A 13,039-nucleotide genomic window follows, 5' to 3' on the forward strand; every position below is an offset into this window, starting at 1 on the left:
ATATAAAAGGTGGACTTAAGGTAACCACTTCAATTGTTGTCGTTACTAGTGGACCGATTAAAATTCTTTTTGTCATAGATAATAGGTTTCAAAAGGATCTTCAAGGTGATGACCTTAGATTTTTTCTGTTTCTTTTTTTTTTCAGAATAAGTTTTCAAGGCCATGTTCAAGTTTTTTATGCATAACCCTATGGTCTTTTTGTCTATTAGCTAGCAAGCGTCCTTTGAAACCGTATCATCTGTGACCAAAAACATTTGGAGCGGTCGACTAATAATGAAAATAATCGAGGTGGTCACTTTAGACGAACCACCCTGTATAAAAATCATGACTCTTTGCTACTTTCGCAGTGTCATTATGTCGGAATAATTTATTTGCGAAAAAATTGCTCAGGCGTTTGAAGAAATTATCATTCATTGGGGAAAAGTCTAGCGAATCGGAGAAGATGTGTCAAATCCTTCAGTTTCTTAGATTACAGGCTTCTCCGCTTCTGAGTATGTACTTCGAAAGAATGTTAGGAAGGAATTTGAAAAATTCAATTTTATATAATAAGAACAAGAGTAATAATTATTCTCTCAATTGTTAGGGATAAGAATCATATATAAGAGAAGAATAATGTGGAACAAAGGAATTATTGAGGATAAGAATAATTATTATTCCATCCTTATTCCAAGAATAATAATTATAACTCACATAACTCTATATTACCAAAAATATGCACTTTTTATCATTATCATATATAAAATTTGAATTATTTCAGGATATTTATCAAGAATAAGAACAAGGGAATTATTAACGATAAGAATAATTATTATTCCATCCTTATTCCAAGAATAATAATTATTCTGTACATAATAAGGATAAGAAGTGCATATTTTGTGTAATACAGAGTTGGTTAATAGGAATTATCAACGATTGTGTATATTGTAACACAAAATGGAGGTACAACAGGTACATGCATTTGTGAAACAGACTCTAATGTTTTGTAAAACCCCGGTAACATGTTACGACGCACGTAGGAGTACAGTTATTGAGTTAAAATACATGTAGAGGCGTGCATTTTTTACAAGTGAAGCAACATTGTTAAATTTAAAACGTGACACACATAATCAAATTTTCCATAACGCGTTATTGATCTCACATTTTGAACTGGAAACTGCCACCCTGTGTATTTTGCAACGCGCTTCGACACACTTATCGGGAATAAAAGGTAACGGTGTTCTTTTAGTGTTTAAAGATCCTGAGGACATTTTTTAAAAATGTCTTTTGAGATATTGCAATTGTATTTTTCATATACTTGTTCTTTAATGAAACTAATGAATTTAGAGGAGATCCAATCAGTAGAAAGAGTATTTAACTATATTTTAAGAAGAAAATTTTCAAGCACAATGGAACATAAACTTATTTAAAATTTATAAAATTCACTTGTATTTCAAGCATCAGGTTATCACTCTTTCATTGCCGTTAATTTATAATTTCGAAAGAAATGTTTTTCACATTAAACATACCAAAGATATACATTCTTTCATTGCCACTAATTTATAATTTCGAAGAAAATGTTACTCAGATTTCACTTATTGTATATATGAGATTTTTCAATTTTGACCGTCTGGAATTAATAGGGATACGTCGTCAATCAAGAGAAACGTCGTATTCACATTTCGTTTATTGGATCCTGAGATTTTTCATTCTGAATGAAAGAACTATGAATTCTTTAACAGAAAACGGTCCGAATTCACGTAATCAAGGAAAAACGACGCAAATCCCGGATTATCCTACAACCCGTTAACGCTTGATATCCAATTAACTATCCCTCACTTCACCGTCTCCATAAAACGCCAAACCCCGATACAACACGCAACAAGTCGATACACACGAAGCCAACGTGACACCCTCCAGCCAACTTGCTCGTAGATAGCTAAGGAATAGTAACTAGTTACGCGGATAAGGGATTGGTAGCTTTACAACTAACGGTACGAGACATCAGAATGGCTTTCAATTAGGGGTATGGACAAACTAACACATTGTACATGTCTGAAACGTGCCTGAAACGGAAAAGACAGGCGACGACGGGATCTGTAGCGCGTTAAACAAAATTCAACTAAGTAACTATTATACGCATATATATATATCTTAGTTCGTATTCGCAGATCTGCCATGTATCAGTAGATTATCCTATTTAGCCGGATATGGCGTTTCTTTCGTTAGCGTTGCAAAAGAATAAAAAACAAAGTATGCAAGAAACAAGTAAGAGCATAAATGAGAAAGAGCAAGAAACCGACGGATCGATGAATCGCATGGTGACCTTTCGTCACGAGACGAGTATAAAACAGCCTAGCCTCTCTTCTATATAGTCGGTAAAACTAGCCTTGTATTTTTCGATATACACATGTCTACCCTAGGTGATTTCCGTTCTCGTTTCTGTTTCCGTTTCCCGTTTTCCGTTTGTTAAGTCTCGACTCCGAAGCGCGGAGATGATTTGAAAACCGGCCTGGATTTTGTAACATGTGCCTCTGGTGTGTGTGTCGACAGCTCGGGAATCGAAAATAATCCGACGGTGTTTTACCGGCTAATGCCTGGCTCTACCGCGCAGACCAACAAGTTTCACACGTTTTACCTTCAGCAACGCTCCGACAATTCCGTCACCTGGGCCGACATCAAGGTTAACCATCCGCTGGATTACGAGAGCATAAAGGAGTACAATCTGACTATACGTGTCGAGGTATGTGTTGAAACGAGACGTTAAGCTTTTCCTTTCTTCTTCTTTTTTTTACTTTAATAATTCTTTTGCTTCTTGAGAAATTACGTGTTTTACAAGCGTTCTGTACTGTGTCTGTCTCTGCTACGAGTGTGCTGCGTGACTGAAGCATTTCAGGTGGAATTTCGCAGCTGTAGCTGCTGCTTTTCGAATGCATCCGTGCGAGATAGTCTGTTGGTAAAGGAGAATCTGCGAACTTGCGGCAACCGAGATGCAGCTGTTTTTAGTTACTTGTTACTGTACGTACAGAGGGGGAAAGCGATGCTATGGCTCGCCTTTTGAGTGAATGCTGCTTAATCCTGCGGGCTTGCGGAATGGTGTAAGAGCATTAATGACTATGTCGCTTTCGAAGTGAACAGGGTACTTTGAGTGGTAGAAAAAATATCATTTTTCACCTCGTGGCAATTCGTGCGGGTGCTTTGAAATAGGGTAACGAAAGATCTGGTCGAATATCTCCGCGTAATCCTTTGAAACTGCCGAGTAAATTAACTAACGTTAGTCCTTACTTTTCGTGTTTCATATTTTACAATTTTTCTTAACTTTCTGTATTTTTGTAAATACGTATTTTGTAATATAAATACATTAGAAGCTTAATTTCTAGGCGCTCCGAGAATTAACAACTGTTACAACTTTGATTTCGTAATTTTTAATTTTCCAACTTAATTCATTGTTCTACCTATGAAAATCGGTTTTCAAATTTGACACGCTTATCGACTTATTGTGAAACATACTTTCTCAAACGATACGTGTCTCATATATCTTACGTTCCCAAGTTTCCACCTTAAAAGCAAGGTTTCGTAATTTTTACTTAACAAGAGACTGTTCTGTATAAAAGCAGCGAATGTCCGTGATTCGTTTAATTAATTCAGTTTAGCAACATCCTCTCTTCTCAGGAGTCTTGCTTTTGAAATTTCTTTGGAAAACGTACGCGTAAGGTAGCGGAAGATCCGTGAAATATCGAGCTACATTCCGTACGGCGGAAAGTATAATTGAATCTTGGCTGCGTTACAGTTTCGAGCTGCTTTCAGTTTTTCAAGGCACGAGCGATACGATGTTGAATGGAGCTGATAAATTTCATAGCGAATGTACTCCTGTTCCTCGCGAAATTGTCGAGTGGCCGCGAAATTAAATAACCGCTGTCCTTTTTCCATTTGGATGCTGGCAGCAGAGAAATTTGAAAATCCGCTTATGAATTGTGGCATTATATTTATTTCAGCGGCGTCTCTTCGTGAAACACTCGTAGTTTCTATGTACTCCTGTGGTAATAAGTACCTCGTTCTCTAACGACGAAGCACGCTTCTCGTCACTTCTATGTTAATGGCTGCAAAACCAGCGAGATAACTTTATTCTCTCGTTCCATTTGCTCGACGCGTTTTTTCCGTGGAAATACATCGTTTTCACTCCACTGAATCATTCAAGATGACGAAGTTTCGTCGCTGTGAACGTTCGTATTTCTTGTATGTTCGTATGAGTTGTCAATTTTCATTATGTGTACTTTACCTTTCTGGATTTTCGAGATCGAGATCATTCCTATTTGTAAAATTGCTCTCTATTCGTTGCTCTGTAGTAAGCACAGACGCAGAGCATGAAAAAGTAACGTGCATTCTGCTCACTCGCGGTAAGGTAAAATATTACTTACTTGTCTCCCTTTTGCGAGTGCAAAATGTGCAAACTTCTGTGTAATTTCATTTTTCCTTGTTCAAAAATTAAAGTCCGCTGTGGGGTAATTTTTGAGAAATTTTGAGACAGAGAATATCATTCGAAAGTTGTGAATTTTTCGGAACTTTCGAGGACGAAAATTTCGTTGAAAAATTGTGAATTTTGGAAAAAATTCGAGGAAAACAATTTCGACTGCACTGTAGTATTTGGGCAGATGCCTTATGGTCGTATGATACATCGTTGGAAAGCGTATAAATAGAGAAGTCCAACATGGGTGATCATTGCTACCGCAAATGTCCCATTCAGAAAGTGATGGCGTAATTTCATGCACACCAATACTGCAGTAATATTTGGAACACATAATTAGTTGCATAAAGTCTCGTCTGAATTCACGCCTAAATATACCTAATGACAAATATTTTTGTAAGTATTATAGAATGATCTTTTTGCAGAAAGAGGGTATTTTTTTCACGGTATTCTAATTTGTCTTGAATTTTCTGAATGGGACATTTGCGGTGACAATAATCATTCGTGTTGAACTCCCCTATTCATACGCTTTCCAACGATGTATCATGTGATCCAATAGGCGCGGGCCCAAATTCTACAATATTACCGAAATTTCTTTTTTATTTTGCTACGATTCTACATTTGTCAGCAATAGACACTTTCAGTCTACAAATAAGGTGAGGTTAATTTAAGTAACGAATTTGCTAATTATAAAGTATTTCAGCTTATCCTACGAATATAAATTTTTCGAATTAATAATTCATTTGTAAATAATAGATGTACGAAGGTACTTATTATCACAGTGCTTGAGGAGTTTTAATTTCGACATATACTACTGTTCGTAGAGTATTAGAACACCTATTGTCCGATCTAAATTACATTTCTTCGCGAAAGTTAGTATCAGAAATAGAAGAGGGCACAGTTTCGTTATTTATCACACACAATAGGATGGTTTTGGTAGATTTTTTAAATTTGCAATGCTTTTTGCATAATGGCGATATCACGAATTTTTATATCATACGAAGTGGTTTGTCGAGACAAATTCGACGATTTTCAAATTCAATTTCGTGACAATGGCATAATCAACGACACACTATTAGGATCTCGCCAATATTTTTATAATAACACCTTGAATGAAAATAGATATTTGGCAGTTTTATCATTCTTTTCAGGACCTTAATAATTTTGCAACGACGGTTTAGGTTTGTTTCACATCCAACAAGTGTTTTAACACTTACGAACAGGAGTGTACGCTAAACTTTTTCTTTCAAATTTAAAGGTATAATAAACAGATCGATGAATCAAGCAGAAAATGTAAGATACATATGTATAAGATAAGAGTAATCCTCTTCTACAGAACAATGGCGCCCAACAACTCGCTTCTGAAGCAACCGTCTACATTGTCCTGGTGGACGTTAACGACGAAATACCTTTGTTCACCGAACGTGAGCAAGAAACTGTACTCGAGGGTGAACCAGTTGGCAGTAAGGTTACTCAAGTCAACGCGATTGATAAGGATGGCACTGTACCGAACAATGAGGTGAGTAGATGTCCTCAGCATCCATTTTGGTCCCACTTCGCTCGCAGATTCCTCGGTTATTCTTAACAATTACTTAGCCAAATTTAGAGAAGTGTTAATATTAAAGTTCGTAAATTAGACGTGTAACTTTGTCTTGCTCTATTTTCTTCTTATCTAATTTTTCATTTTTCTCAAATACAACATAGGCAATTCAGATAAATCCGTCTAATTATTTTTCAAATTTCGAAACTTAGAGACGAATTCGTATTAATGATAACAAATTAGGTGTACAGCTCTACTTTGTTCTTACCTAATTTAACATTTTTTTCAAGTACAACATAAGTGATCGTTATTTTTCAAATTTCGAAACATCGAGCATACTGAAGAAATACTTGTATAAGAATTGTCTAATATAAAGGTGAATACGTACACGGTATCAGCTTTGGTAGATTTAATAAAGTACACAGGGTGGACCAAGTAAAACAGACCACCTAATTATCTTCTCTAGCTATGGCGGTACGAGAAAATTTTTATACGTAATTTAAACGGTTTCAAAGAGCGAATAAGATGGAAGAAAAATTTTTCCCGTTGTTTTCAGAGTCACCTATATCTTTTACACGAACGTATATAGTTTCTGCAAATATGCAAACAGACAAATAACAACCTTAAAATGAGCCTACGCTTTAAAATTTACAATCAAATATGAAACTTCCTTTCAAAATTTCCTCCTACCACTATAGCTAACGAAAATAATTAGGTGGTCTGTTTTACGTGGCTCACCCTGTATAAAGTGTCCGTAATCTATGTATTGTATTAGTTACGCTATGTGAAAATAAGGTTTATTACGAAAGGAAGAATGTTTTCTTACTTTTAAAAATCACACGTCACCCCTTCGAGCTTCTTGGTTACACTTTATTTACTTTTCAGTATTGTATCTTGCAATTCGATGCGGTATTATATGAAAGTTTTTCGATCTTGTATTCATCAACAACTTCCGGTTACCGAATCGAACTCACTGAACTATTAAACAACTGTAAGGGTCAGTTTTCAGATTAAACTCAGGGTTCAATTACACGGTCTAGCTGCTGTATACACCGTGTACCTAATTCATGCATAACGTTCAATCATTAAGGCATAAACTATTTAAAACTGTTCCATGTAACTGTTGGCAAATTATTATTCTATTTGCGACTATTTGAAACGGAATTACTTATTGAAATTTCTGTGTTTCGGAAGTTGTAGTATTGAGAATTGAATTACTTTGAAACTGTTGTGTTTGAAGTTTAATAATTTTGATACGAGTCCCTTAGAGATTCTGTCTCGGAATTGTTAAGGCAAGAGATAGTTTAGTATCGAGTAGGTAACTAAACAACAGTTCAGAAATTAGTATTCTACCGAGAGTTCGATTATTATAGCGTCGCTGTATTTCAATTGATAAAATTAAGTGTTTCTTTTCGGTATCTGTGTAATATTTCTTTTCGTAGCAGCGATATGAACTTTTTGGTTGCGTTATTTATCTCTGCTGATCCATTTGCTTCTGTATGATTTTCATAACTTCAGAATTGATCAGTAATTTTTAATCTATGCATTCAAGTCGGAAGCATATTTGTGAAGCAAATACAGTGTTAATTAGTCAATTAGCGCTTTCATGAAAAATATTGTTCGTGGAATGTGACTTATGTCGGTTCCGTCTTTCAAATAAAACGTAAATAAAAAAAAGATATTGTTTCTACCTTTTGGTAACTTAACAAATAACGTGTAATCGGGTGTACAATTGACAAGTGAAATTAGCCGAAATCACGAGGAATTGAGTAACACGTAAATGTTATCAAAATCGAAAGAATTCCGCGAAAAATTCATTCTGGCGAATCTGGAGGTTTTACAAAAAAAAATGATTGACATAAACGGAAATTGATATTCGTGTATAATAAAATGCATGAAATACTGAAACAAGTATCGGAGATCGATGGTGCAATGTCATTAACCGAGAAGGAATTTCGGAGCATGGAATTGTTTTATAATTTTGATAACGGTATATTAATTAGAATAAGATAACGAAAAATCATTATTCATACATGAGGACACAAAATTTAACGTACCCCGATGAAGATAATATTTCGTTCGTGTAATAAATTCTGTTGTAATTCGTTCGCTTCCCTTTTTTTGCAATTTAAATTTATGGGACTTTCAGCGAGGTAAACTATGATATCAATATTCGAGATGGAACATTCTTTCAGCATTTTACGTTCAATCGTTAGATACGAAATAAAAAAAAAACAGGCAACTAAGTAAAAATATTGTTATTCAAATTTTATAAACGAAACTCGTGTACTGTTTGTTAATTAAAAAAAAAAAAGGACAGTGTTTACAATCCGCATGATTTAAACAGTAACATTCTGTGAAATAAAAGTGCCTGGAAAGATTAAGTTTACAGTAACAATTGTAGAGTAAAAATGCTTATTTTGTCTCGTTATTAGAATCGATAAATATTTGGTCTATGCAAAAGTTCCCATAGTATTTTTTTATAGAATGTGCATTGATTTTTTGTCATAATTATAATTAGCTGCAAAAGAGCACTAATAATATAATTTTAATGCTTCATTCGGTGTACTGACTTAACCGTCTTATTACCATAAATACTAACTGTGAAAATTTAAATTAGAAAAGGAACATACAGTGTCTTTTAGTCATCGATTTTCAAGCGATAGAAACTTTTACATACACCTAATACATTTTCTTAAAAACAGACAAATAACGCTGCAATCTGTATGTTCTTCGATTCTATTAGGTCACCCCATAAATTCGCGTCGAATCTTATAATTTAGACTAATATTTCCAAAGAGTCTTAAAATTTAATAAAAAACAATGTAAGCACCTTCTCATTCCACAACTCTTTTCCTTTTTTTTTTTTCTTTTCTGGTAATAGTATTTTCTTGAATTTTCATTCAAATATTTTGCGCTTACGGGACGACCTACTATTTATCAAGTGTGCAAAGTTCGTGGTGTAACAAACGACAATCTGAGAAACGACACAGCTGAGATGAAATTGTCAGGGACACTTCACTGTCGACACTGTCAGAACCGACAAGAACACGCGGGCTTGCGATCAGTTCTTCCTAATAAATATCATGGCAGCTATCGAGTAAACGGAAATATTATTTCGACCGAAACTTTGTTAATTTCACACAGTGAAATTGTGTTTGTCGAAGTCCCGGTTGCGATGGAAATGCCGTGTAACTTTGTTGCGCCGTGTAATGCCGTTATACTGCAAAATAGCGTAATTAAATTTAATCACGCGAACCTCGCCGTGGTACAATTTAAAACGTCGTACTGTTTCTCTGTGAATAACGCGTCGCGCGCGCAAGTGCTCATGATTCCTTAGCCAAGTATTCACCAACAAGATTTATTCGCCATTGTTACCTTTTTTTCCAACGTTGTAAACAATGGTGTTAGGGGAATGTTTTTGTACTAACAATATGCAAATTTAGTCGCTCTGATAATATTTACGTGAAGTTACCGTTTTCAAGAAAATTGGAGTGTGCCATTCTTTGGCACTTTGTGACATTCTTTTCTTGAACGTATAATTTAGAAAAAGAAAGTTGAAAACTTCTTTGAAAATTTGGGCGAATTTTTGAATTTTCTGTCTTTAAATTTCAAATCGTTGAATCGTCAAATTTGAAAATTGGAGTGTGCCATTTTTTGACATTCTGTGACATTCTTTTCTTGAACGTATAGTCCAGAAAAAAAATTTCTTTGAAAATTTCGGAGATTTTTGAATCTTTCTATCTTTAAATTTCAAATTAAAAATTGTTAAATTCTGAAACCCCTTTTGGATAATTTATTTCAACGTTATTATTATATTTTAAGTAATTCAAATTATAAGCAAGATAAATCACCCGAATTTTAATCGCAACAACCTTCTACTTTTATTTCACCTCTGCAGAAGTAGTTTACATTGACATAAACCTTCTTCTCGCAGAAACTTTTAAACTACATTTTCTTCTTTTTTTACAAAAGAAAGGTACGAACGAAGTAGAGCCAACAGAACTAAGTGACACTTTTTGGTGGAAAATTCCAACGAATGACCAGACCTCGTTAACTCTTAGTAGATTTTATGTGCAGGTCAGAGGGAACAAATAAAAAGCAAATACCATTTTATACATTTTATACATTTATAAAATGTATTTATACATTTTAAAATACGTGTTTGTACACCTTTTGGTTACTGAAGTAACATGCTACCTATATACGCAAATGTCACATTTGTCCATTTTTAAAACCAAGAAAATCTTCCATTTGAAATTACACGCCGGGAGATAACTTCCGTCGTAAATGTTGACAAATTTCCCTGACACTCTTTACACGTGCTTGAAAATTTTACACCACCGAAAGCCACTGTAGTTTCAAATTCTTTAACAATTCCTTTCGTAAGAATTAACAATTTATCCCTACCGTTTCTTTCTGCGTGATTATTCAAATTTCTTTGAAATATGTATTTTCGTAAATCGCGCTGCAAATACGTAAGCTCGCCGAAGAAATCCCCGTTATTCAAAGTATAATCCACGATTACGCATCTGATCATGGAAATGAATTAATTATCTGCTGAAAGCCAAGTTTTCGTTGTCTGCGGTGCAACAGGAAGTATAATCGTTATCATCAGTTACGCTCGTAGTTATTGATAGCACGAGCGTTATTAATTGCATTCTCCCTTTCAATTAATTTAATTGATACCTTTATCGATATTATTGCTTCGTCAGTTTGAATTTTGTTCCCAACATCCCCTGAATGTGTCTGTTTGCGGTACTTCCATCAGAAACTTCTCCCTTTTTCCTTTCTTTTTCTTTCATCGTAAAACACGACGAACGTGTTTTCTTTCTTTTTTTTTTTTTTTAGATTTACCGGCAGTCGTTCGGATACACTGATTTCTTGATTCAGTACGGTGTTCCTCCTTTTTTCGCGCAAATATTTTTCCAGACGTACTTCGATAGATTTTCGTTTACACGTAAACTCTATGAAGTCTCTGGAAAGCGCGTGGGTACTTTTGTGTTCTTTTTCTCTCTCTCTCTCTCTCTCTCTTAGCTTTTTTCCCTTTTCTTTTTGTTTTTGTTTAAACTTCCAGGAATGTCGCGAACGTTGAGAGTTACTTCCCGTCTCGAATAAAACCGGCACGAATGGGAGGATAGAAAAAAAAACGTGGTCGGTGTACACGAAACGTTTCTGCTTAGAAATTATTGGTTTAGAAGTTTCGATTTATTGGAAATTGCAAGATATGTTACAATTATTAACGCTGGCTTTTATCTTGGAATTTTATCGGTTTAATTAAGGAAGTATCCGTTGCTTGTAGAAATTTTATTCTAGAGGTACTTTTTCCTTTACCTTTTGTCTTTATTTATTATTGTTATTTTAAAAGTATTACTTTAAAAGAAGGTTTCTCTTTTCTTTTCTCGAATTTTTCTGCTATCTTGTAATAACATCCATTTATTTGCTTGATTTATTATTGAATGTGAAACAAACTTGTTGGAAAAATTTCACGGAAAACTGTGTAATATTTTGTTTTTAAATGAACAGTTTTTAACTGGAAATGTATAAATATGTTGCTGGAATTTGACGGTTTACAGATTTACTAATATACGTTATCGACATTAAATTTAATTAATTGCTTTTGTTTATTCACGTTTATTTAACTTTTCTCTTACAGTATATTCGCGAATGAATTTATTTTTAAATGTAAAAATCTTTAGTTACTTATTCTGCACATATACACACACACACGTGTAAAATACGTTTATTGTATTACGAAAAGAAGAAATACATTCTTTCTTCGTTAAAAACTGTATATCAGTAATTAAATACATAGTAACAAGAGAAAGAAACATGCACAATATAAGAATCTGTGGAGTATTTGAAATTTCACATGAAAAACTGTGCGTCGCGAGATATCTCGTCTGAAGCTTTGCGTGATATCTCGTTTCAAGCGTCGCGAAATATCTCGTCCGAAGCGTTGCGAAATATCTCGTCCGAAGCTCTGCGTGATATCTCGTCCAAAGCGTCGCGAAATATCTCGTCCCAAGGGTCGCGAGATATCTCGTCCAAAGTGTCGCGAAATATTTCGTCCAAAGTGTCACGAGATATCTCGTCCCAAGGGTCGCGAAATATCTCGTTCAAAGTGTCGCGAAATATTTCGTCCAAAGCGTCGCGAAATATCTCGTCCGAAGCGTCACGAGATATCTCGTCCGAAGCGTCACGAGATATCTCGTCCCAAGGGTCGCGAAATATCTCGTCCAAAGTGTCGCGAAATATTTCGTCCAAAGTGTCACGAGATATCTCGTCCCAAGGGTCGCGAAATATTTCGTCCAAAGTGTCGCGAGATATCTCGTCCCAAGGGTCGCGAGATATCTCGTCCAAAGTGTCGCGAAATATCTCACCCCAAGCGTTGCGAAATATCTCACTCAAAGCTTCGCGAGATATCTCGTCCCAAGCGTCGCGAAATATCTCGTCCGCGTAAGCGAAGACGTTAACCCTTCACTATAAGTGTCCTAGTACTTATGAATGGGAGTGTAGTCATTAACCTCAAATCTTACTTCTTTTCTACTCATACCACCCCTCATTGTTGACACATTTCAATTCACAATCGATTCCATTCTTCCTCTTCTCAGGTCACCTATTATATCGTGGACAGCGACAGGAACGAGGGTAAAGATTACTTCGAGATCAACCGGGAGACGGGCGAGATCGTGACGAAGGTGATGTTCGATCGTGAGAAGCAGAGCGCTTACGCGTTGGAAGTGGAGGCCAGGGACGGTGCACCATCTGCGAGGCCCAACAGCAACGGTCAGCCGAATTCGGGTATGTAGATCGTTGAATTTCCTCTCACGGTGTGCTTTCACCGTTTGAACCAGTGGCCTGGCCACGGTCCACGTACACCATTCGACACGAAAATATCGGCCAGTTGTTCGAAATTGAATCTGCTCGAAAGGAAAGTGCCCACGGATCCGGGATAAACTTAAGCCGGAACGTACAATCGTATTTCCTTATGCAAAAGTAGGGTGGAAGGCTGTCATGTTCCTCCTTGAATCGCGTCCGTTCGCTGATTTAGGAAC

General features: G+C 35.7%; 1 protein-coding gene across 1 annotated transcript; it reads left to right on the forward strand.

The window, feature by feature from the left end:
• Positions 1-2,569: 2,569 nt before the first annotated feature.
• LOC108570300 (neural-cadherin-like) lies at positions 2,570-12,793 on the forward strand. Its single transcript, XM_017932139.1, has 3 exons — positions 2,570-2,719; positions 5,778-5,960; positions 12,596-12,793. Exons 1-3 carry the CDS (start codon positions 2,570-2,572, stop codon positions 12,791-12,793), a joined length of 531 nt encoding a protein of 176 aa, XP_017787628.1.
• Positions 12,794-13,039: the final 246 nt, after the last annotated feature.

This window comes from Habropoda laboriosa, unplaced genomic scaffold (assembly GCF_001263275.1).
Source record: "Habropoda laboriosa isolate 0110345459 unplaced genomic scaffold, ASM126327v1 scaffold68, whole genome shotgun sequence".
Lineage (NCBI taxonomy): Eukaryota > Metazoa > Arthropoda > Insecta > Hymenoptera > Apidae > Habropoda > Habropoda laboriosa.